General features: G+C 37.0%; 1 protein-coding gene across 9 annotated transcripts in view; it reads left to right on the plus strand.

Moving 5' to 3' along the window:
• LOC117208598 (nucleolysin TIAR) overlaps positions 1-27,500 on the plus strand; it is a 584,542-nt gene that overhangs the window by 497,603 nt on the left and 59,439 nt on the right. For all 9 annotated transcript variants that reach the window (XM_033449833.1, XM_033449835.1, XM_033449834.1 and 6 more), the window contains 2 exons: positions 19,500-19,575; positions 26,211-26,313. In XM_033449833.1, the coding sequence (XP_033305724.1) occupies positions 19,500-19,575; positions 26,211-26,313 (179 nt within the window). The remainder of the gene's footprint in view (positions 1-19,499; positions 19,576-26,210; positions 26,314-27,500) is intronic.

Genomic DNA, 27,500 nt, shown 5'->3' on the forward strand with positions numbered 1-27,500 from the left:
AGTTAAGAAGGCAGCTGTGATATCTAAATTTTACATTGTATTTAGATATATGTTTATTTATGATGATATTCAAAAGTTTTACATTCAGAAATATTCATCGTTTATAGCATCCTCGCATTACGAAAAAGTGGAACTCCTTTTTTAATAAAGAACACATTAGAAATATTACTTACGCGAGGTATGTGTGCCAATATTAATAAAAGTCGCTGTATTTCGAGTCATTACCCTACGGATATTATCGTCGTCTAATAACACGGCATTCTTTCCCGGTTTAAAGCTTCCCTCGGAATGATTAAATCCATTGGTTGACTTCATTTATCGTCATTACTCTATGGTAGAGAAGAGAAGCCTCGAATGTAACTGAACTGCCATTCTCCCAGCGACATTCTCGTACCACCTATTTCGAGTGAGAATTGTCGGTCCGCGTGACTCGACCCAAATAAAAAGAAAACCGCGCATAAATTAATTCGCTGACTCGAACGGCTAGTCCTTTTTCTTCCGGTACGTTGGAAGAGGAGACACGTTTAACTGGCGAAGCCGAAGGAAAGAAGGAAGGGTAGCTGTCGCCCCGAAGCGGGCAAAGTTGGCTCGTGTCGAGGGTGAGCACGGGTCGCGAGGAGGTCTGGTCGCCAGTGGTAGGTTGAATGTCGAAAACTGTTCAGGTCGAAGTGGAAAGAGCCAGCGGTGAGCGAATCTGGTGGGTTGGCGGCAAGCCATAAACCTTCCCCGCGTAATCTGGATAGCTTTATAGATTTCTAATAAAATAACGCATTAAATCAGGCGCAGCTCGACTGATTGGCTCACCGAACGAAATCGACTCTACATCCGTGACGCGCACGTATTGCAATCGAACCGACATTTATTATCCCTGGCAAACGACCACTAAATGTTGAATGATCTCCTAGCGCAAACAGAGAGAACATGTAAGTGGTATATGGTGGTCTAGTGGTACATAGAAGTAGACACGAAGGATCAAAGGTTTCGCACGTTTGTTCTGAGCTATGTTCTCTGGTCGGTTGAAATTGAAGTATAAGGAAAACCACCCTTGGCGATTCGTGCCCCTTTACAAAAAAAGAGAGAAATACTGTAGCTTTTTTAATTTTTGCCTGATAGATTTTGATCTCTTTTCGGAGTAATATTTGTCACACTATATAATTGCTATTAGCGTTATCTGCGTTAGCGGGAAAAAATTATGTGGAATTAAATCATAAAATTGCGAATAATAAGATTGTTTTTAATGAAAGACAAGATTAATATAACAAACGATGTATTTCCATATCTTTAAACAAGGAAAGCAAGCGATATATTTTTCTAAATAGGATCATCTTGATATGTGACTCGTCGTCTAAGAAAGTAACGTAATTGATGATTTTTAAACTCTGTCTCCTCGAAAACTGAGTCTTGAACGAAACAGGTACATTGTATCACGTATATTGTGTTATTATATTACGTATGCGTTTGTACATAATTGTGGTTCCTATCATATTTTGTAGGTTCTCGATATTCACCGAATGATACACAGGCAGCAACTAAATTCATGAATGAACAGCTAAACCAGGATGCATGTAGCGTATACTTTATTGGTTTAGGATTATGTTGCTTCTAATACGCGTCACTGTAGCAATGTTTCAACGACCATTGCGAAACATTCATCTAGTAAAATTTGCATACGCTTACGCTGGATCGTTTAGTTTGAAACAGCAAGAGTTAACAACTCCTGTTAATTATTTGTTGATACGATTCGCAAATCTACGTTGTCTGTACTTGATCTATGAAATATTTCTCGAAGTATTTTATCGTACTTCGCGATAGTTCTGATTAAATTAATAGTTCGAATACATGAGAACACGCGTTTCGCACAATACATAACGTACATCTCTGAAGATTGATAATATGGAAAAACATCTGATTATAATTGTAAAATTTACAAAATGCACATTTGTGCACTAAAGTTGAAATAGATTCTAAATAAATTATACTATTTATTTTAAAGTAAAACACGTATAAATTCGTGGCTTCATTAAAAAACGCAGTTTCGTTTAATCTGCGCGATATAAATTTCAGTAAACTGAGGAGATATAACACACAAATCTGCTCATAATATCGAAAAATATTCTTTAATACGTGTATGTTGTAGAATTTATTCTAAAACAGTATTCTACACGGACATGACTATGATCATAAATCTTAAGATAATCTTAAAATATATCTTTTTCACTTTCACATATATATATAGAAAGAATTGTTTCCAAGCTTCCATGCCATTAATATGACAATTACCAATTACGATATTGATAACACGATAATTCTACTAACAGTCGTAGTATTCTAAGACAATCTTATGTGCATTGAACTATCCTTAAAATACTTGATATTTTAATAAAAAATTATTTTTTAATTTATTATTAGTGTATTATTTCAAAGCGTTATTCATCAAATTATAGCGTAACCATTAGTCATTTCAACAGTGTAACTGATCTACATCATCGATGCTTGTGAATTGAACTCATAAAAAATGTCGCCCTCGTGACAATTTAGCAATTCATAGTACAAGAGGAAGCAGAAAGGTTGCGTGGCTGCTTACAGATTACCGAAAAAGGCAAGTCGCCAAATAGAAAGCGAATAAGGCGGGTCGTACCGCTGAGCGAGCGAGCGGAATAAATTCTTGTATCAAGATTCGAATAAATGCATTCGAAGCCGCGAGCAAACTTCCATCCCACGTGGGATGCGGGCTCGCAATACCACCAACTACACCCCTCCGTTTTCCCGTTGTATCTTACTCTTCAAGCCATCTTCCCATCGCGTTCCTCTACCTGATCTCGAATAAAATATCCTAAAGGAATTTCGAGCGAATATACGCTACACACGCCGAGCGTTTCTTGCAAACGTGTACCACCTGAAATGTGGACCGCTACTCTTCGAATCAGTGGGAGCATTCGATGCATTTAAGGATACACGCGCGATTCGCGATTCCTCGTTTGTAATTCGAAAGCTTGTGAAGTATTATTAGCCACAAACTCATTGTCAAATTTATAAGTGTTTTCATTATCTTTATTGAAACAAGAATGGCTACTAGAAATTTATTATTATTAGCGTGAAAGGTACATTGCAATTTTGTCAGGTCTTTTCCGTATTTTTGAGAAGATTTGATAAAATTGGATTCCAATAAAATGTTTCGGGTAAATTGAATCTACGAATTCCTCGCGTATATTTTGATACGCATTTGGTGGAAGTAAAAATGGCGAGTAGCGGCAAGTTTGTATAAGATACTTTTATTGTATTTTTTAAGATGTTTTGTCATTGTCTTTCGTAAAAATGGATTACTATAGTTTCTTTTTTACATCGAGCTATTATAAAAGAGAAAAGCTTCGATTTTTTAAAGCTACGAAAGTGGTATAACCCTTTAATACATTTTAATGATAAATGTTTTTTAGTTAGATGCAAATAAATGTATCAATAAATGTTTTCGTTCAAAACGATATCAGGGGGAAACAACGAATGGTATCGAAACAGGAATTAAAAATCATTTCGATATTGCTCATGGCATTTCGATTGATGTTAAATCAAATAGCAAAAGGCAAATGTGTCACGGGATGATTAAAGCGCGACTAAGAAACGTAAAAAGCTGTTTCTCAACGCTGAAATTTGTATAAGCATCTTTGAATAACCATATCGGTAAGATTTACTAGCCTCTTATGCAGAATTTGTTCGCGTACAGTAAGAAATGCAGATATCGCGAGTTCCGAATCTTCCGATTGATCTGATCTTGATGTTGGCTAGGAAATTTTTGAAATTTGTAAAACGAACAAATACAAAGTTTCAAGCACTTTTATTCTACAAATATTTGTAAGGCTTTGAAACTTTTCCGCTTCATAGAGTCGACTTGCCTTTTTACTTTCGTGCTTCAATTGATTTCCTTTCCTGCTGTGCCTTCTTTAGGGAACTCGCCAAACTCTCCTTCAAATAGAACGCAGAAATTTGCGATTTCATTGGATAAATGCGCATTTAGCTAAATAATTTATCAAATTCAACTAACATTCTATAGAAGTTATTAATATTACAAAATCGTATATTATAAATTGTTCAAAAAATTGTACAGTTAAAAAGAAATATTTCCAGACACCTCTGATACAGATATGATATTTTAGAAAAAAAAACATTTCCTTATTCTAATCGCATACCGAGATGAAGATATCATCGTTAATAGTCTCATTTGTATTATCGATACAATGTTAAAATTTATCAAAAGGGAAAAAAGACTTGCTTTCCAAAATGGTTAAATAAAAATTCAAAATTGGGTGTCAAATCGAAGAAAATAATTATTATTATCGATGCAAATATCGTAGAGATTCACGTTTCGAATAATATAAAAAACTTACAAACATTTGACAAATTAGTAAAAAATGAAGTTACTTTTAGCTTCTTATCTTTAAATCCTTTCCACTTATCAATGTCAGAAAAGATTCTCGATTCACCTAGACGCATTCTCGCTCGATCTAGCACAATTTCAGTTGACGTAACTTCAAAGCCGTTTAATCCTCTTAACGAAGCCATACAGAGGGACAAGCTACAGTCTCACCCCTTGTGTTTAGCATCTTAACCCTTCGTTATTTTGGCTCTTGCCGAAGTTAACCTCAAGAAAGGAGATTGTAAGTTCGCGTGTATGGACCATCAACCGCACCTCGATAGATGCAAACTTTCTCGAACTATGGCCGATTCGCTGTTAACTCGGCCTGGCAACTTGTTTTACCCACCTACAAAGCCACCGTAACGTCTTCGAAGAAATAACGAGCTTCGCTTCCGACTAACTGATAAAAGTTGAAACCTAGAGCAATGCGTAACTTCTCCCAGTGCAGTTGTTATTATCAACAGATACAGAATCTTCTTTGTTATATAATCGAAAAAAATATTATTATCGTAATTAGAAATTTGTTATGTTCTTAGTCAATTAGTTTTGTTAGTTTGGTTATGCCATTATTTAGGAATCGCTTATTTCCTTACGTCGTAAGTAATTTTTTCATAAATATTTTCATTCGTTAGATTCGTCAACAACTGATTAGTTAATATTTTGTCAATCGTGAGGAAGTTTGATAAATTGATCATCGTGAAAGATAAATACTCAATATCACGTTAAACATCTACTGTTTGGAATAAAAAGATAGTATATGACATACATACAGCAAGTACTATAATTTAACGCTACATTTGATATAATGATAACGATGCAATTGTATTTCCGCAAGTTCAACGAATAAAATATAAATATTACTTTTCATTGGTCGTAAAATTGACTTTTGCAGTCTATCGTAATGTCTTTTATCTAAACAATTTGAAAAATAAAATGGTAGATCACACGTATACAGACTTGAGATGTCTACTTTGTAACGAAACAGAAATATAATATTCAACTGTGGTCCCACACGGTACATACTTCTTGTTTTTAAATAATATAATCATCATTAATTCTAGAACAGAAATTCTAGCAAAATCTTTCACGTGTACTCTTGTGACATCAACAAAATCTTGTTATGTAACAAAAATACATTATCAAATGAATCTGTAATATTTATAATGAACTAGATTTGAATCGACTACCATGGGAAGATTGATATTACACTCATTTAAAGCTAAATTAATAGCACTAGCTACCTTGATTTAATATAGGTTCATAGCTGAGAGCATACAATACATATTAATGAGTTGAACTTCATATTTCAATAGAATATACCCATTCTCCATACTACCAAAATTATTAAAGCATAATTTCCACCCAAGGATACTTCACTTTTGAATTAATTTATTACATCTATCAAATTTGAATACCGCGGATAATTCTTGAATACGCTATTTATAGAGGCAACGGTTGCTTTGAAACCTTTAACAAGTTAAAACAAGACAGAGCAATCTAGCACGATAACAAATCTAAAATTCGTCTAATCCAAAAATAATAAACGATATATAACGACATACAACGATAACAATAAATCGAACACACAGTTATTTCATTTTTCTTCATATAAATAGACATTTTGAATAGACATTCTGTATACGCACTATTATTTTACGTCACGCTCTATTTCGATACACTACAAGGAACATTTGTACACCAATCGTACGGCTATTTACATATATTATATCATTGGAGAAGAGATAGTATTTATATTTGTTAAACTAAGGAAATTACGAGTTGAATATTAATGGCAAAACGAGAACGTGCCTGTGCACATATTTTTGCTAGGATATAAAAACGGTGAACGTATGAAAGCAGAAATAAAACATCGCAACGGTTACTTGTTTCGCGGACGAAGATAAGTGACAAAACTCTGACGTAAAAGTTTCGAGCCATAATTAGGTTCTCCGCAAATTGTAATTTCGGTCACGCACACAACTATATACATACGTATGTCCATATACATGCGAACGAAAAAATTCTCGTCGTAGTCGCTCATCTACGCTATGTAGTAGGGCAAAAACGCAAAGCAAATTACGATAGAAACTCGACGAAATAAAAACTGGGAAATAATGTATGCTAACCATATTCGTCGAATGTGCGTCGACGAGATAAAAAAGAATATAACACAGCGAGCGTGCTCGTTGCAACGGCTAAACGAACGAAAACCCGACGAACAAACAAAATTTTCCAGCTTGCAGGGATAAAGACATGGTCGAGGGTAAAATTACACGACGTGTTAGCGCCTTCGGTAATCAGATAATTTTATTGTTTAACGACCAGGATATCCGCTCTCATCTTGACGTAATCCAACAGGCGCCATTCAAAGGTCATAAAACAGCAATGCAATTACCGGACAGAGAATCGCGAAGTGGTCGAAAATGCAGCAACGGGCAAAAGGTAGAACAGGGTGAGAGTAGGGTGGGGATGTGCAAGAGGGTGAGATAGGGCGTGGAGAGAATAGAGGATTCTTTCCATGCCTCAAAACAGAAGTACTACACCGGCTAATAGCCTCGTTCGAGTACTGGCCATTCGACAACGTGTAGAATACTGCGGGCGTTACAGCGTGTACGTCACCCGTTGATAGCGATACGCTGGTGAAACGAGCGTCAGTAAAACCTATCACTAACTTGTATGACACACATCCCATATGGTTATCTCGTTTTTCGGACCTGCCCCTTGCGAAGGTGATAAAATACGTGCAAACTGAAAACATAAATGATGTTTGAAATAAAATCGGGCTGCCCGCGGTTGTTAGCGTTCTTGTTATAAGTCTTCTTATCGGATCGATCGTTGTGATATCGATGCTAATTGAAGTGTGCTTCGGAGATTTTAAAATATTAGGTTGTAACGTAGGTTTGAACGCTTCGGATTATTCTGGGAGATCTTTTATGGTTTACATAAAATTGAATATCAATCCGGGCGCTTTCGTTTTGAGTGTGTTTTCCTTGAAACAGCGTTGAAAGTCGTTCGGTATACTTTTTGCAATGGATAAGTAGAAATAGGAAAGTTTCGCGTTCATTAATTTTCTAAAGGCGAGTCAGATTTTCAAAGATCATTTTAAGTCAGCGCTTTCATCGAATATTTTGCTTTGTATAGTCTTTGCTGGGGGCCAGCAAAACACGGTTTAAACTTTATCGACAACTTCTTTGTTCTTTGTTTTCTCCCCAGATGTTCATTAATTACTGCTTTGAGATTTAAATAATTAATAAGTTTCAGAGAAAAATAATGTTGATTTTACACTTCGTAGAATTCGTATTGTAAATAAATAAGATTTCCAGAATGATAACGATATATTTCGTTAATTTTATATCGTAAAAAGTTTCGCTTGAAAGATTTCACGTCTTTTTCCTTTAAATCTTCCCTTTCGACGACGACGTAATATCTCTTCCTATCTTAGGTCGGTTTAATATTATACAATTACTTAGAAACGAATAGCAACAAATTTACCGATGCAACTGTCCATCTACAAAAGCATCCACAGTCGTTTGCGATTAAAGTAGCTTTAACGAACATGAGTAATTGCTTCGTTACATGCGATTTTCCTGATCGTAGAATTATCCCTCATTCTGTATCGTTGCATCGTAGATGACATACAATAGTTTGAGTTGAGTTACTTAATTTTAACGTATTTCTTTTTGTGCACTCACATAATTTGTGGTTGATAATCTGATGCGATGTAGAACACCACTTTCTTTTCCTACAAACTTAATTATCGTCTCTACGTAATCGAATTCGCGCGTTACGCATATCCTTTTTCAAAATTTTGCAAACGATTCAGAAATTCAGTATGACGTATGACAAATGAAATTCGTTCATAACATGCTTTCAAGGATTCCGCGGCACGATAATTGTCGCGTAAACAACAGGATGGATTCCATTACGCGTAAAGAATGCACCAGGACTCGGCAGAAATACGGCCGGAAGCTTAAATGCAATGAAATGCGCGGCTCAAAAAATTACGAGCTGTTTATTTCCCGGTTAGATCGCGTTAGCGGCCGTTGCTTTTTAAAATTCTGCTCTAATTAATTTGCCCATTTGTTCGTCTACGTTACTCCGAATTTCCCTCCCGTCCATTTTCTCGCTCAAAAAGCTTTTCGCCGTATTTGACGGGCAAAAAAACAAAACCACGATACGCTGACCAACGTACCACGTTGTAATGTCATATAAATGATATACACGTACATCCATGTCCACACCCATTGTGGTTTACGATTTTCTACGAATTATAGTTTCCGACTAACCCGCGATATAAGCTCTCTCTCTCTCTCTCTCTCTCTCCCCCTCTCTCTATCTCTATATATCTATCTATCTATCTATCTTTATCTCTCTGTCTCAAAAATATTACATCCTCGCAAAGTTTACTATTAGAACTCCCTTACACGATTGAACTAATATTATTAGCGAAGCTTTACAAGTCACAAATTAGAAATTATATTAATATTAATTATTGATACTAAAAAAAGAAGAAAAGAAAAAAGAACGACGAAGAAGAAGAGGAGAAGAAGAATTGAAAAGATGGGACCGGCGATTTTCTCAGCTCATCGAATGGCAATAATTCACCATTAAGCGTGGGCGTACTGGAGGAACGACAATGCGAATCGCTTCATATCGTAAACATTACACGCATATCACGCACCGGTGCAGAGAAAGCCCATAAATTCTCAATACTTGGCTTACCGCCCGAATGAATTCGGCGCCGACAAAGTTCGCAAAATAGCGCGAGCGTAATCAGCAGCGCGTTATCGGTCCTCGCCTACGATTCTAGCGTGTAGCCTTTTGTGCGGCCACCGCGGACAGTCGGGGAGCAATAAATATGTTATTAAAATTACCATAACCCCGTTCGCTGGGAGTAAAACAGCGCATTTTGCAGTTAATTTTCCAGTTATCTAGGTAATAATCTCGCTTACGCCAGACCCGGTTAACCCTTTGGTTATAGAGGTGAACGGCGAAAGAGGGATGAGAACGATAGGGGCGAAAGGTAAATCGGTGAACAGGGATAAAAAGGGTTTATAATGGTCCGCAACGATGCCGCGTTTCTATAATGCCACCGCGTCACGTTATTGACTGCAAGTCGAGTATCGCTTAACGTTTGATTGTTTTCGCGTTAATTTCATTATGTGGCAAACATTATTAACGATCCTCCATTTGTTCGTTCGAGTGACCAGCATATCTGAATTGCCGATTTACGCGTACTTGCTAGATGAAAATATAAACTAGGGTGAGATCGGGTGGTGCTTTTAATTTCAAGGTAATTTACAGCGAATCTATCAAAAGCTGATTTTGAGAATACGTATATGGCATTAAAATAAAGAGAAATGGTATAATATTCAATGATATTCAAAATATCAAAAATGAAATATTAACAAATATCTACTTAAATTCCATCTCTTTAGTTATATTTGTAAGAATTTGAATTTCTGAAACTATTCACAGTCGATATGTAATCTACGTATATACATAGTCACAACATGCACACCTCGATTTGTATGTGAAAAATCTTTTTAATTTAGTATTAAACAGTTATCTCAAACTGTTAGGGAAACGACGAAAATTTTAGCACATTTTCGTATACGCAAAGTAATAAAACGTTTAGTACAATAAAAATATATGAACTTTATAATTAATTGGGCACATATTTTTGAGTATATATTTTGATATAACGAACATGGTGTCGCTAAAGTTTATGGGACTGAACCTATTACGATTTTAAAAAGTAAGGATTTTATTCATACGTTTGTATTGTAAAGTGGAATTTAAATAGCCAGCACCATGGGCAATAAAAAAGATCTACGGTGGACGTTCAAAAATCCTTCTAAAATTTTAAAACTACATTAAAATATTATACTTGTATAATCCAGTATTTCGAAACTAGATTTTAAGCTCTTTATATTTATTAAACCGAGAATGGCTCAAATATTAATTTAACTAATTTAACATTACAGTAAATCTGACATACACATTACGTTAAGGTTTAATCTTACTATTAACTCTACAGCGATCCACGAACTTTTTTTATATCCCAATCTTTTCATACACTTCTACTATTTCAAGCATAAATCTAATTATTTTAGCATAAAGTTGAAACATAATCTCATGCATATCGAGAACGATCCTTTCGTATTTTCATCAAACTTAAGGAACAGTTTAACAACCTAAAAACGCGATTGATATTCAAAAATGACCCGAAAGATTCAGCAAGGATTAAGATTATAAAAAATTATATAAATTTATATCTACAGAAATGAGAACGTAAAAGTTTTACTACTCTTTGATATTAGGGGCGAATTATTCCAAAATAAAAGTAATATTAAACGCATGAACGCCTTGGCTATCAGCGAGTTGGTCTAAAATAAAACAATCTTACAACAATCAGTACGTTTTATCGCGGTTTCACAATCAGAAGCCATTTCAAAGTGCTCGAGAAGTCAAATTTAAGAAGGTGTAAAAGGTAAATTATTCCGTGCAAAGCCCGGTGTTGTACTTGCGTCTAAAGTAAATAGGATAATTACAGTTACCGAGAAGTTAAATAAGACGAACTCGCTGTAGGGGGTTGCTACAGTAATTATGTAGTAATGTATTATACTGCTACCGCAACTTACAATTAGAAGTGTATTTCTTGCTCAATGTATACGCGCTGTTATTTCGAAATGACGAGTATATGGCATCATAATATATTAAACAAGTATTTCAACGTAACCATTTGATAGGGTTAAACATCGATTAATTTCCATTAATTGTATACTTGTTTCTGAAATGGATAGAAATTAAAAAAAAAATCTATAGACGGTGGAATAATAATTTTATTAGATCTGTAAAAGAAGAAATGGAAAAGATATTAGAATTTTACGTGGTAAAAAGAAATAGAAATACAATTTTTGATAGAAGTAATCTTGGATATTGAAAATCTGATTGGCATTAAATATATTATCCATTTAAACGCAGAAATATCAAAATGATATTTTCTCCCAAACAAATATTCCCTGGTACCCAATATTTCCAGATATCAGAAACTCGGCTAAAAGAATATAGTCACGCTCCTCGCTTACAGTTCTCGCGCAATTATTCAAACTTAAGCCCGCAGAATTCCAAATACTCGAGCGCTCTATACGTTGGTACGTCGAGGAATCTCAAGTAATCTGTGTTAGTCGATTTCAGTCACGCGTATACTCTGGCCGGAATTATTCGCATCACGACCCACCAAATTTCATAAGCACCATAAATCAACATGCTTCTGATTTCGATCGACAGTTTCGACGGATCTTGACGAATTAAGCGAGAGAAGGTACGACTAAGAGGAAGAGAAGGTAAGAAAAGGAGCGCGTTGGGAACATTAATAAGCGGTTTAGACGCGTCAACGAGGGAAATACGAACTGGTCTGTCGAAGCGGTCGAGGAAGAACGAGTTTCCACGACGACCAGTTTCATTTATCGCGATCTCGAAATCGAAGCCCACTCTAGAATCTTCGAGAGTCCCTGGGTAGTAAGTGAACACACGACTTTGTTCCAACCCCATCTACCTCTACCCAAGCCAGCCAGTAGGACCGGGGCCAACCTATCCCACCGACAATTAGTTCGCGCGCTCAGCATTGAGTGCACTTAGTGAAAAGTAAGCAAACTCCCCCCTTTCCACTTCCGCTCCCCCGCCGCGCGCCCTTTCGTTTTCATCCGATACCGGAATAGTTTCTACTGGCAGCACGATAACTCCGTCGTCTACCTCACCGATGCCTTGTTTCAAGGACTACCGAGATATCGAACGTCTTTCCGCTCTTCTTTCATTTCTCCTAACCTCGTTCCATTCTTTTCCTTCTCTTTCCTCATTTTTCCTTTTCCACGTTCTTGCTTTCTGGTTTCGCGAATTCGTCGCCTAAGCTCGCTATGTTCAGTAGTATGGTATTATTTGCAGTGTCGCGTGTTCTCGCGCGAACCTCGTCGACGCACACCGCTGCTATACGAGACAACGGGAAACGTTTTTCCCCCTTCCCCATTCGAAATTGCCGATTGTTAGAGGCGAAGCGATATCGACCCAGGTGGAATTATTGGATTACGATATTTCCCGCGAATTCTCGGAACTGTAATCGATTTAATCGGTTCCGGTTACGTCGTTTAGGCTAAACGGTATTTGCACTATAGTGCAAGTTTATAGAGATGATTGAAAACGAGCTTTTTCTTTCTCGCGTTTCGTGATGTCTTCTTCATAGATTTAGAATTGCGTGCGGCGTTTGTAAATACGCGATTGTTAAAGCAAATCATTTAGCTGTTCGTTTCGCAAACCTAGATACTAATTTTTTAATTCAACAGATCATGTTGTACAGTGTATAAAACTATGTGTAAAAAACGTATACAAAATTTAGCCTGTGAGGAAAATACGTTACGTGTTCCATTCTGATACAGTGGAACTTCGGCTACTAAAATTAATCATCGCACGTTAGTTATCGAATTAATGCAAAAAGATGTTAAAATGCTTCCCGAGTGCAAAACTTCGAGACTTTAGAACTATGTACGATATTATCTGCATATTTACCATGTACCACTGATATCCAACTACCTAACACAAACATACCAACTGATGTAAGAAGCGTAATGTGACGAAGACGTAGAGACACGTGCCAACAACGACGAACGATAACGATCAAGCCGAACAAGCAGAGTGACACTCTGCGCGAGTGATTAGCAGGTTAGATTGATGAAGCCCGAGCAACCAGCATTCAAATCTCGTGGTTCTCTCCGATGCTTTTCCTCCTTCGAAAGCGATATTCTTCGCCACCGGTTCCGTTCGATTCTTACCTATAAGATGATAAGGTGGAAGATTTCGCGGTACAAAGATTTTTCGCGCTGACGCATCTTCCTTTTTATTATTGGTAATTAATGAGTTCGAGTCCCTGTGCGATGAGAAAAACTGCTTCTATAGCACCTACTAGATTGCCACGTAGCGCTGACAGGGGATGAAAAAGTACCAGGCGATGACAGTTAACGCGTAAAAGTTTCACGGGTTGGAAACACATGGACAAAAAGACAAGATTCTATCCACAATCCATGCTACGTTATTGTTCTTTGACATGCATGCTGTTCGAGATAGTCAGATAAGACGAGACAACGTTGCATTTATACGGAACTCTTATTATTCCAGTTTTGCCGTACAAAAACGCTTCACAGGTTCGTGTAATACAAATAGACTTTCTTAAAAAAAGAACAAAGACTAAACTCGTTTTAACAAATATACTAGCGTCAACAAAAGCGTATTGGATATTAGTCGAAACAATTAATTGTAAACATGGAGTATATTATCGTAGTTTCAGCTAGCTGCAATGAATATACGAGACAAATCCCAATAGGCTGAATTGGCTATGTCGAATATTGTAAGTACTATTCTCGTAATTACGGCTTTGTGACGTTCGATACAATTAATTATATACACCGATATCTAGCATGAAACTACCATGAAAGAAATAACTCGCTAATCTCATTGTACTTCAGGCTACCTATCTAGAAAATAAAAATACATTAAATCAATATAACCCTAAAAAAGTGAGATCTAACACGTAACTCACATTTAGTATTTTCACAAATAGCTATAAAAATAAGCAAATAAAATTTTGTATTTAAATAAACGAATTCCATCGAATGTTGTACTCTTTATCCCCATCGTAGTCCGACATTCAAATGTGACATAAAACAAAGTTTATACACACGTTCTACCACAATTACTATAAAAACACAATACTCGTACATTGCTCATTATCAGTTAATTTTCTCCTCTCTTCTGGCCAATCTTCTTACACATTTCATTTACGTATTAAAAAACTCATACATATTGGAATTGTTGATCAAATCGTCAAACTCGTACATATATATATATGTAGGTATAATATCAGTCGTAAAACGGTTCACGCGGAAGTTGCGTGAAACTGCTTCGCGATAGTCGCGGACCAGTTTCACGGTGCTCCGGTTTCAAACTCGACTAGGCTACGAGCCAATAAATAAAACACGTCGTGGCGGGGATCGCGACAGCCCGATGGAATAAAGACTTGCTCGGGATTGATAGGATGAAAGACATGCCTGGCTTTCGTATGACCGGACGCTGTGTCTAGGGCGTGGAATTTGAATCATCGGCGCTGGACAACGACGAGATTCAACCTGACGGCCATCGCGCGTGTTCGGCCACTACGTTTCGCAATAAATTCAAACTAACTCTTTATCCTATCTGGGTTTTGTCGTGCAGGCTGCGTATCTACCGCCATTGTCGCGGTTATATCACGCGACCAAAGAGGAAGGGAGGGTGTCGCTGGATCTCGACAGCTCTCGATGGAACTTGAATTAAATTTCGAGATTTATCGCGTCAATAACCGTGCATTAATTTACGATTTTTAGCGGTGAAAACGTAAATCCATGGCGTTGCTGGCGATTGTTTCGTTCCTCGTGAAGTGTCGCGCATAGAACACGAACGAAAAGAGGGAACGAAAAGAGGACCGATCGTGTTTAAAGGGGTGAGGCGTGATGCGTCGAGGGGAAGGACAGGCGAGACGAGAGAAGGGGACAGCACTAGGAGGTTGGAACGGGTGGACAGGGGTTGAAACGCGCAATGAGAACGTGCAGCGGGGAGAGTTCGCGGCTGCTATATCGAATGAGGAAGAACGAAGGGTGGGAGACTTGAAGTGTGGGCAACGACATATGCGACTGGCGTGCTCTACATCTAACTTATATTGACTATTACTCATGTTCGTGTACTGTGACATTCGCCGGCATTCACTGAAAAGTCGCAGGAAACAATGGCGCGATTTGGCTGGCACGCGGATCACTCGAAAGAAGATTCCCTGCTACGTTTGCTCTGTAATTTGTAAGAAATATTTGGTGAAAGATCGCGTTACGGCCGCCTTTGATATGATGGTTTTGCCCATCTCGAACAGGGAACATTTTTGCGAAGGCAACAAATTTATAGACCTGGGTGCAAAGTGTAATTACTAATTACATCTATATATGTAGATGTTCATAAACTAATAGCTTTTACATATATATACATGTATACATATTACGTATACGGTAATAATCAGAAAGACTGAAGATTTTAAATGTTCATAGTTCTTGCCAACGTACTTTACCGAAGAATAAAAAGTTTTTAACTAACACAGGTATAAAATCAATCCTTTCGTTGTAAAATATACTTATATTGTAAATGAATCTAACGAATGTGATCCAGCTTAATCATTTTACAATTTTATTCTACTCTTTATCACATAATTCATCGCATAGAAATCGATTATATTGAATTTGAAAAGGTGAAAGAGGAAGCTACTACTCAGCTAAAACTAATATAATTTGCTCGGATCATAGAAATGAAAATCACGTGGAATTAAAATCAGCTTTCTAATTTGAGCGTTGATATTCCTTCTTTTATAATAAAATTGCAGTCATTATATCTGAAATGATACCACGAAAATTTTAAGCATTATTTCTTCGCGAATCTGCAGTGGATTAACCATTGAAGACGCGCTCTGTTCTTTATTACGTAAAAACGAGGACGATTAAGGGCTGACTAAATACTGACGTCGACGTGAAAAGCAATTTAAGCGAGTATAAGTATTTAGTGGCGAAGAGAGAAAGTAAATGCATAACTCCGCTGAAAGGCCGTGTTTACAGTTGACCGCAACTTTGTTTAGCTTCTTGCGCAACATACTAGTTTTGAGTCAAATTTACTCGAAACTAGTGCTTGTCCGGTCTCTTCGTACTTGACCTTCTTAACTCGGTTTATTGCATGGCGGAGAATGTAACGTGGAAAATGTAGAATGAAATTAAAGAAACATCGCATGCAACACAATTATATCTGTAATTATTTTCTGTTCCACCAGAACTGGAAGTTGAGATTTTGTGAGAAAAATTCAATATTTTTAATTTGCTATTTCCCGAGAATGACGAGTTAATTCATCATTTAAATGATATTTTGGCTAATCCTTTTACGTATAATTTTATTTTTCTTACAAATAAATTATACATTATAAATCTGGTATTTAATCCTGCTACGTTTCTCGCGTCATTTTCAATTTCGTATTATTTTCAAGGATTTTTAGGCTAAACATTTCCTAGAACGTTAAACATTTTCTTCTTGTTTGAAATTATAATGAGATCGAGGCATAAAGAATTCTTGGATAGAAATAAAGCAACTTGTCTGTAGACAGTTTCGTTGCTTCGACTAATTATTCACGATTGATATACGGTAATTAAACTTATTTTTGTATTTCATTTAGCATTCGATTCGTGCACGAAGCGTGTTTTATAATCGTTTTGTTTTACTCGTGCCTATACCTATCTGTTATTTCGTTTCGTTGCGTTCAGTTCTTTCGAATCGCGCGCTGTAAGCGATTAATTGCTCTAGTGACTGAGGAAATTGCTAGAAAACAAGTAAAACCGAAAAGGTTGCATATAACAGGGAGAAAGAAGACTAGGATGAGAAACTAACGTAATACTGCTCCCTGAATCACGTAATTTTGCTTGCCTACTCTTTCATCCCTTTTCGCGTTCTGTCTTTTTGTCCAACGCTTTTTCAATCTTTCTTGGAGCTCGACTCTTTCCTTTTCCAATTTCAATTTTTTCCTCCGCCTTCCCAAGATTCCGATATCTGCTACTGCTTTTCACAATTTTATTCAGTTGCATTATGGAAAATGTTCTTTGCCGACCCTTTTAAGCGTAATAAGTTAAGTCGCGATAAAAATGTTCCGCGCATTACGTGTCTAATGATTACTCTTCCGGTCGAAAAAAGGATCGAGTCCTTCCATTTCGAGGAACTGGCGTGGGAGAGTGTAACGAAGATAAATACAACATTGTCAAACGGTCTTTCTGCAATCATTTTAATGCATTTGGGACAAACTCGATGGCTTTCTTAGGCCGTTTGTCCTTTTTGCCAGATATTATTTGAATAAAATATTTTTGATAAACTTGAATGTATCATCTAACATTGGAAATGTACGAGAAAAAGTGGGAATGTCAAGTTTTAGCATTTCTCAGAAGATGAAAATTTATTTTTCAATATATATAACGTCACAATTTCGTATTTCCTCACAAATATTATGTCAAGATAAAACATTATATTTTTCATTTCATACTGCATCATTTTCAACATTTACTTATAACTTTAAGTAATTTATAACACGTTAAATTGTAAAAAATGAAAATGTAAGTTGTATACCTCAATTTCTTATAACTATTGTAAAACTCAGAAAATTTTAATCAAATTTTAACGCGACAGAGCCAGTGATAAAAAAGACACACAGGACCGTACGAAAAAATGTTAAGCTTAAAATTCGTTAAAATTGACATTCAATTTTAAAATACGATATATAATTTTTCATACAAAAAGGACCGCTTAAATTCCTTCGTAATTAGCCCAGGTATATCGCTACGTATAATCAAATTTTTGTTACAGTCAATAGCAGCCATAAATAAAATAGATTCGCTCTCGAAAAAATCAAATACAAAATTAATATAAAAATACCAAAGCGTTATAAATGATCTTCTCGTTGATAATGGAAACAAAATAACAACGTCCTTTTTCCTCAAACTTCTCTCATTCTCATTGAATTCTATCGTACAGTACGCAACGAAAAATAAATTAGGGGCAATACGAGACGAGAAATTAGTCAGACCTATAACCTGAAACTTTATTCGAGCCGCATGCCAGCTTCCACTGGCCGAAAGAATATTTTATTTAAGTCGGGAGAAGAACGACGCAGAGGAGTTACCCCGTGCACGAGTATTCCTAATTTTGTCTGACAGGCATTGCTGGAATCTTAATTATGAGGAAGAATTTGAGGGCGTCCAACAACTGGGCTCCAACTCGCTCGACAATGTTGTTGGCAGTTTTCGAGGGAACATGAAATGCTTCGAAATTCGCCGGCACGTGGAATAAATTGAACCCATCGTTCAGCCGTTATTAATTCGTAATAACTGGTCAGGAGCAGATTTTTCGGTCCCGCGAAATTCTGAAAAACCATTACATCTCATTAACCGGCCGATGGGAAAAGCAACGCGCTATTAGAGAGGTGTCTCGTTAAGTTCGAAAAAGAACTGCTTCCGCTAATCTGTTGCTTTCGTGTTACATTGTATCGGGGAAATGAGGTAAATGGAATGATTGCCAAATGTCACGGAACCCCTATCTGTTAATTCAAGGTAATAAGAAGATTATAGCGCGTACTGCTTTCTTGTAACTTGTTTCTGCTTTTTCGATCAGTTTACGAAATAGGAGTGATTACTTATTTATTGAAACTTACAACTACGTTACAACATGAAAAAAGAAGAAATGGAATATATTGGAAATATTGAATTGTTTTAATTAAATCACCAGGAACCTTAGAATGTACAACGATGGTAATTTAATGATAGATATTTAATGAGGATAAACTTAATTAACCGTGTTACAATCCATTGACATGGACACTATGTTTAATTATTTAAAACTACGTAAGGTTCTGTCGATAGATAAAATTTCTTTCTTTTTCAAGAAAAAAAAAATATATCTTCCATACACACGTAACTAAACAAATGGACAGGATGTAATTGAAATAGTTGCACATTTTAAGTTCGTTCTTGGTTATTCAGTACGAGGGAATAATACTCGTACGTTCAATTTTCAATCTTGTGAAAATTGCTTGAACTTTTCGATTGAAAACGAGTGCTGGATTTTCCCCGTTGGATTTCGCTCTCTCGTATTGCATGCATGAAATAAGTATAACTATTATGGAAAAAATGTAAAAAGTATTGTAAATTATCCAATTTAATGCAACCTTGTTGGATGTTATACGATTAGCAGAATTTAAATCTCTGGATTTTACTTTGGTTAATTAGAGATATGTTCAATATTGCGTGGAATGCTGAAACGTTATTTTCGTACCACTAATATCGCTGTTAAAAAAAGCTTAATTAAAATTTAGAAAGATGGAAGGTTGATTATGGAAATGAGCCTTTGAACATGGAAAAAACTTTCGCGTTATATTACCGCAAGTAATTTTCAAGCACACTAGAAAATTTATATTTAACAAATGAACTTGTTTCTGTTGCAGAGATTGCAGAGTTGTAAGAGATCCACAGACGCTCAAATCCAAAGGATATGGCTTCGTTTCCTTTGTTAAAAAAGCGGTAAGTCTTACACAAGTTTAATTACGTTTGTTATTAATTTTCTCGACCATAAAGTAATTATTTTAAACAATGCAAATATACGAAATTTCAAAGGATATGAAATTGTAGCTAAGATAATGATTTTAACAAGAGAAAATGAGCCTTAGCTACGATATAATCTTGTTTTCTTCTTCTTTATTCTTCTTCTTTTTTGCAAGCTGCCTTTCTAAAAAACATTAGAAATCTATAGCACAAGTAAAATTGTAGTCACTATCTCGTCTATCGTAGATTCTATATATACCACAACTAAAAGTTCTTCCCATTAACTGCAAACACTTCTCATTAATACAGTGTACAAAATACGCATCGTAATTAATTAAAAGCACCAGGTAATCCTAATATCTGGTAAAAAATGAACGCTTAAAATGATTCATGTTTCTCAATTTAAAGAACCAATATCAACAAACATGAAACTAAGAATAACATTTCGTCATCTAGCAACTATTGTTTCTTTCAAATCGGAAACAAACCAAACGATATTAACTTCGCCTGAAACTTGAAGAAGGTATTTCTCGTGAGCATGAATACTATATTTGAATCTCCGAATTACGTTCTACGCAAAGTACGTAATGAAAACAATTACACAATTTATTGATTGATATAAATGAAACCGTTGTGAAAAGAAAAATACCAAGAACATCGACCGTATGCTTCTGTACACTGTACACGTTTTCTCCATCCGTGTCTCCGTAACTCGCGCGAGAAATTTCGTTGATTAAATAGGAAAGAGGGTCGAACGCGTGACGCTTTAAAGTATCATTTTTCGAAAGGAGACGGGTCGTGTGGAACGACTTTTACCGTGACCCGCCAAAATCCGCGACGTAAATCACGGCGAAGTTAAATGTACGACCGTAAGTAAAAGAAGCCTTGCCACCGTTTATGGTGAGGTTATTCGTCGGAGCGACTGCCCCCAAGGTACGGACCCTCTCGTTTCCCCTCTGTTTTAATGTTCTATCGATCTGGACCACCGCCGGCACCTGCCTCACACCCACGGTATTACTATTGCCGAAGTATAAATTTTCCGGGTGTCTCCGTTAACCTCGAGGAACACGCGAAAATTTCTCCACTTCACTCTTCCCCGCCCCTTGGCTCACCTCTTTCGCCCCCGACCCTTACAACACTCGTATCCTACTGCCACTATATCCTTCGACCGCCGGATACACATACCTAAATCGCGGGCTCTGATCATCGTCCAACATCCTGGCTCTCTTAAGATGTACGAGGAAATGCGAATTCCCCGGATTCTCGTTTTCCTTCGGCCTCGATTATGTTGCTCGGGATCGCTGCGTTTAATGAGCATCGAACCGTGTAACTCGCATCTAGGTTCCCCGAGCAATGTTGGCGAGAGAGCCTTTGGCACGGATAGAATTTTTGATTAATGCGCGAGAAAGCAGAAAACCGGAGTGACGAAATTATGGCTACGTTTGGTTAGTGGGAGAAATAGTCTTGTTTTTAGTATTAATTTTAACGTTGCTTCGACGTCCAAGTTATTAGACATCGTCGTGCGTTTTTTCGTTTATATTCCATATCGTTAATTAGAATTTGGTAATTCACAGATTTTGCTATAGCTATGGCGTGAATGGAGATCGCGCAGGATTTATTAACTTTTCTTCTGAATTTAATCGTCTGTTCATATCGTTTAGCAGATTTACTATTCTTTTCGTAGCGTCGCAGTTTTTCCACTGCAGTGTGACATGCTTGATGGTAGTTGGTATAGTACGTTATATCGTTCAAAGATTGGGGTTCTTGCTTATCTAATAAGCATGAGTGGGTTAAAGCCGCGTGACCTATCCTAATTCTACTGATTATGGTTTGTAGATAAACAAGAAACACCTGTTTCAATCGATTGAAGTCTACTAGACTGTAACATATGAAACAGAGGATTTAGTTGCATTAATCTTCTGAATCTCTTCTTTGCGATAAATATTTTTATCTTTGCAGATGCAAAATAGGATGCAAATAATGATAAGCTTTGAATCAATTGAAATAATAGATGACGGATTGCTCTTACACAAATACCAGTAATTTTCGAATTCTGGTAAATTTGTTCTTTCTTTTTATTATATGATGTTAGCAACTTATAGAATGTTCTTAACCAATTCTCACTGAGAATTCTTGTTACTTGATTCTAGCTGCTTCCAACTTTTATAGCTTCACTGCAGATCAATAAATTGCACGTTATTACTTTTTATGCCGCAAGATACATCGCTACGTTAATAATAATTTTAACGACACCGATTAATGACACGAAATTAAAGTCTAACGCAATTATAGAGATACATTATATACTTTTATCAGGGGAACTCGGGCCATAGAAATTAACCAAATAAGCGGCAGAACGAAATTATGTTCCACGGAAAATGTAAAAGTTTGTGGAAAAATATGACAAATTCGAGAAATTTTTTAATAGTGATGAATCAATGAGATCTATCGTTTCCCTTCTTCATTAAAATGTAAATGATACTTTGCTTGCTAATATTTAGGATCTGTCGTACCTTTTTTAAGTTTCCAACTACATTGCATACTTGTAAGGACTTTTACGGATTAAATTATGTCGCATCTCTTCTTCCAGATCTTCTGTTTCTTTCCGCTAAAATTTTTTTAAACGAGTTTGAGGTACGTAAATATCATTCAGGAAATAAAAATACCTAGTGGAAGACGAAATAAAAATAGCACCGCACGATAGTGTACAAACACATAGCGTACAAAATGATGCCAACAGCGAAATCAGCGAGAGGTTCGGCCACTTTAAACGACAAGAAGCAGAATCGATAAATCCGTCGGCAATAAATCAAGAAATCGGGAGGAAAAAAGGCTTTCATAACGTTCCGTCGATAAAATCCCAGCTGGAATAAGGTCGGAAGCCGATGCGGGAGGAGAGCAAAAAATTCATTTCATATTCTTAATTTCCACGTGGCTGTTGATTCCAAAATTTCCGGTGTCGACATAATATTCCCATAAAATATCCGATCGATGGATCCCGGTTCGTGTTCGAAATCTCGGAACCATGTCCTTAACGATCGATAGAAACTCGAAATCGGTCGAAAAAGCCTCGACAGATCGGATGGCCACGTCTCTCGTCCACGTGAAAACAGGCGTGTCTATACATATATGTGTGTGTGTGTGTGTGTGTGTCTATGTTTCTTTAGAGCCACGTAATCCGACGTCGCATGCCACCATGGAGCCTATGACTTAGTAATGCGTGTAAAGCAGCTGGGTGTCGCTGCTCGGGGAGTCACGAATGGCCTATAGGCGTCTCAGGCCGTACAAGAAATTCGATTTGATGTGTGCTTAGACAGCTGGAACTAGGCAGGTCTGGGCGACGAGGTCGGTAGGACGGCCGACGCGGCGCGGCGTGTCGTATAAACGGTCTGGTCACGGAAAGTGGAAGGGGCTACGAAGGTGCATTCAGCCGTTCCTACTCGTCCAGGGGTTAGGGTGTCGGAGGCTAGGAAACTGCAAGTTATCGACCGTAGTTTAGAATCGGCTTAGAGGCGAGCATTCGGTCTGTCGGTCTATCTAGGCTAACCACGCGAACGCGCGGCGTCATATCGGGAATGGAAATTCGAATCGGAAATACTTTATCCTACGAAGGGAATTGGGGAGGGGGAAGGGGGCAGGCCAACGATGTCGTAGGATAAGAAGCACAGAGAAAAGTAGAAAGGTCTGCTTGAAGATGACGGTGATGCCAATGGTATGATGCTAAGTTCCTCGCGGTATTCGAGAGGAAAGAAGAGTGAAGACGAGAGAGCGATGGAAGGTAACGGTTGGGGAAACGAGGCAAAAGGCAGACCCAAGAGTCCTCGAAATGGCGCAAATGGCGATAAGGGTGGGGTACCACCGGAATGCCACTAGGAAAGAAGGGAAACATCCCCTCTTTCGTACATACTCCCGAAGAGCTTTTCGAACAGTCAACCTTTTCGGGGGGATTCCTTCGCGACGGAAGAATATTTTTAGATTTCCTATCCGTCCTTCTTCGCATCAGAGCCGTCCAACTGCCAGCGGCACGCTGTCACGGACTACTCGCATTTACGTGAAATACGCGCGGTTGTGTGCGTCACAACCGATGTCGTTCTCTGTTATTCCACATCCATTTCTTCTCCACGGCCGTCTTACCATGGGTTACCGTTCTGCTTTTGCCTCTTCCTGTCTCCCGTCTTCGCTGTCTCCTTCTGTTCACTCCCACGATTCTTCCTTATTTTTCATACGAATCCTGTAATGGACTTATGGATAGACGGATACGAGTGCCTGTTTTGTTACCCATCTCCGGAGCAAACTGCATCATCTCTCTCCTGGCTAACGCTGTCGCCACGCGATAACTTTGAAAGTGTTTTTTACTAAAAAACGAAGGCTTATTTTACGTTCGATCGAAAATCGAACATATAGCGGTAATCGAAGATTCGCTTGCTGGATATATTCCCATGGATTTCGAAGAATCGAGGGGAGATACGGCAGATCGGAGAGAATTTCGAAGCTCGTATTAAGTTCACCCGCATCGAGAAACATCCTGGCGAAAGGAACGACTCCGTGGTCTCAAATTTCTAATACCATCTGCAATAAATTCTTTATTCTCTACGTTGTATTGTATTTGTGAATGGTTCTCTCTTAGAAAGATTAAAACTCTTACTATATTTGATATAACAATTCCTCTTAACACGTGCTTCCTAATACGATAGAATTCCATTTATCTGAACTCGTGAGAAATAAATAAGAATAAATAGGATTTCACCAATTTTCCCACCTATTATTTTTCGTTCACATAGTAGGAGTCAAATAAGTGGATTCAGTCTGTATGAATTCAGTTAATTTATTAAGTAGAATTTCAGTCTAACGAATAAGGTTCGGATAAATGTACTTTATGTAAAATACGATCAGCGATCGATCTTTATATTTAACAATTGTAATGGTAAACATGCTAGTATCGTTTAAAATGTAAATATAGAGAATGGAAAAATACTGACGATGGAAAAATTATTAGAATTTATCAGAGAAAGTAAAAATAACCCGATATTGTGAATGTAAGGTGGAAAAAGGAAAGTAGATCTATTGCATCGACAATTGTCGCGCTAACTATTTCTATTTCCATTCGATGGCTATGTATACATATACATGTACATTTAGCGTAAGTGATATATATGTACATATGTATTTATTACGTCTGTTCCATGCAGAGAACAGTAATAGACCACTTTTCTCAATCCACTCGAGCTATGCTTCTAAAACCAGAGCAGTAGTAAATAAAAGTTACGGCTACCATCTTGTATACTGCGAGTTACGGCCTCTAGCTGTTGGTCGTAACGTTTCACCTTTTTGTTTATTCCAGTTCTCGATCTCTTTTTTAACGCAAGGCAACACACTTACTTCGTGACTTCTCCTTTATAGGCTGTGTAAACATTCGATAATGTTTCAGAAAAATGTAATCGCCGCATCAGCATATCGTAATACATAAATTTAGTAAATTTACGTAATACGTAAATTTAGTATACGTATGAAATACAGTAGGCAATAAACTGATTTCTGCACGATCTTTACAAAACTGCAATGTATAAAAATACACGTAAAAATTCAAAGTGACGTCGCTTTCTGAATTTACATAGCATCAAACCTTTAGAAATGAAATAATGAATTGATTCTGATTTAATTGATAAATCTAGTTAATAAAACTATCGAATCTTATTGAGGCAAGATTTGGTTTATACTGAAATAGTAAAGACTAATGCAAACTTGCCAACTACCCTTACTTTAAATTCGTTTGACGGTGGATTATTGGAAATCAGCTAGTGAATTTTAATCCTTCAATTACTTACAAATTTCATGAATTCCACCGTACTTCTATCTTATGAAACTGTAGAATAAAGTCCAACAGTGTTTCAAATCCTGTTAGATCAATTTTTAATTACTTAAATTGAATTGTTTGTATTAATTTGGTAAGAAAGTATGAAACATGAGATAAGCTGATATTATAATAATTATATAACATTTTTAACTCCAATATTATATCAACAGTTTTATACAAAAGATGAATAAATTAATATAAACGTTAAACTTATCGTGACTAAACACCATTGTAACTATAATTTCAAATCACGACGATGTGTTGAATATACTATGTACGTAGAACGTGGCTGGTCACCGGTTGTCTACAACTGAACCAATTTGCAACGCAAGCACTGGTTGAGAGAGGCACATTTTTAAGGACGCTGAAAAATTTGTGAAACAAGATAGAACCATTAATTTTAGATGATGTCATTAATAGAAAGGTGGCACTTTAATATTGAATAACCCGCTGCACCGTTGGCGAAAAATGATGACTATAACGCATTCGTAGTTAACCGTGTAACAACGTGTATCCATTTAATTGCTGTCTAAAAAGAAAAACCTATTTAATTCGACGATTGAATCTGTCTTCGAATCGTTTATAAAATTACATGCAAATTTTTGGTATATTGATATTTTATAAATTAATTTGAAATAATTTTTACCATATAGCACATAGTTATGTACTATTGTACTAAGCTATCGTCATTGCTTTATTTCAAGTACAGTTTAATAACGTTTTCTAGTTTCAAGGTACAGTTTTGCTTGTATTGTTCCAGGAAGCGGAAAGTGCCATCGGTGCCATGAATGGACAATGGCTCGGTAGCAGGAGTATTCGAACGAATTGGGCGACTCGCAAACCCCCTGCACCAAAATCCGAAGGTGAGTATTGACGTACATGTAACTTTTTCAGATCTTTATTGTACACAACAGTGGTGCATGATTGCCTTTGCAATAAACGAATCATACAATCGAGAATCCAGGGAAAGATACATATCCATTTCTGATATATCGTGGTTTATACGTACGCATCTTTTGAGATAGGAAAATGGCACAGGGATACGTACACATATAACACAACTTCTATCTACACTATAGTGACGTATACATATACATTTAAAAAACAGATGTCGATATTCGTACACGAAAATGTTCGTAGAAACTGTATTCGATAATTATACAAATATTACAAACAAACAAATAGAAGATTAAGATTTTGTTATGAAACAATGAATTCGTGAAATGGATCATTTCGGATACCTGAAAATATATTTAAACGAGCAAAGAAACGGATAGAAATATATAAACGAAAAGGAAGGAGAATGGAATTTGAAGATAGTAGTTTTTCAGTGAAACTGTTGAAGTAGCGTCACCCTTAAGACGGTCTGTCGTGCATACGAAAGCGGCAAAGGGAAATTAAATATCGCGGTGGCCCTTCACGAGCGCGGAATTTTCGCCGACGCAGCCGGAATTCGATTAGGTCCAGTCGGTTGGTCCGCTAGAGAAAGCTTTCACCACGTCATTCGGGACAGCTTAAAACGGTTTCACCACGAACGATTGCTCCGCAAAGGCGATGGTGACGTTCCGGCCTGTTCAAGAGTTTGTTAATCGATACCGCGACACGGATTTCGAGGGCATTTTTGTTCCTTCGCGAAACAACGCGCACGAGAAAGAGAGAATCGTCACGAGGCACGAACATCAGTCTTGCGAACCTCGAATAGAATAATCGTGTTCATTCTCATTTTTGATGATCGTTCGTCACCTTTACGCGACAGCCACGTTTATTATGAATCTCAAATAGAATTACCTTGATCATCCTTATTTTTTAATGACCGTTCGTCAGTTTGCTTTGTCATCGTCGTTATTCACCGGTGAACAGCCGCGTTTATTGTGAATCTCAAATAGAGTCATCTTGTCCATCCTCATTTTTAACGACCGTCCGTCAGTTTACTTTATTGTCATCATTATTCACTGGTAAACAGCCAAAGCCGCGTTTATTGATGTTGTCTGAATCACTTTCCAGACATTCGCGCTCTCAAATATATTTGTATCGTCATTTACCGATTTTT

The sequence above is a fragment of the Bombus bifarius genome, unplaced genomic scaffold, assembly GCF_011952205.1.
Source record: "Bombus bifarius isolate JDL3187 unplaced genomic scaffold, Bbif_JDL3187 scf7180000008140, whole genome shotgun sequence".
Classification (NCBI taxonomy): domain Eukaryota; kingdom Metazoa; phylum Arthropoda; class Insecta; order Hymenoptera; family Apidae; genus Bombus; species Bombus bifarius.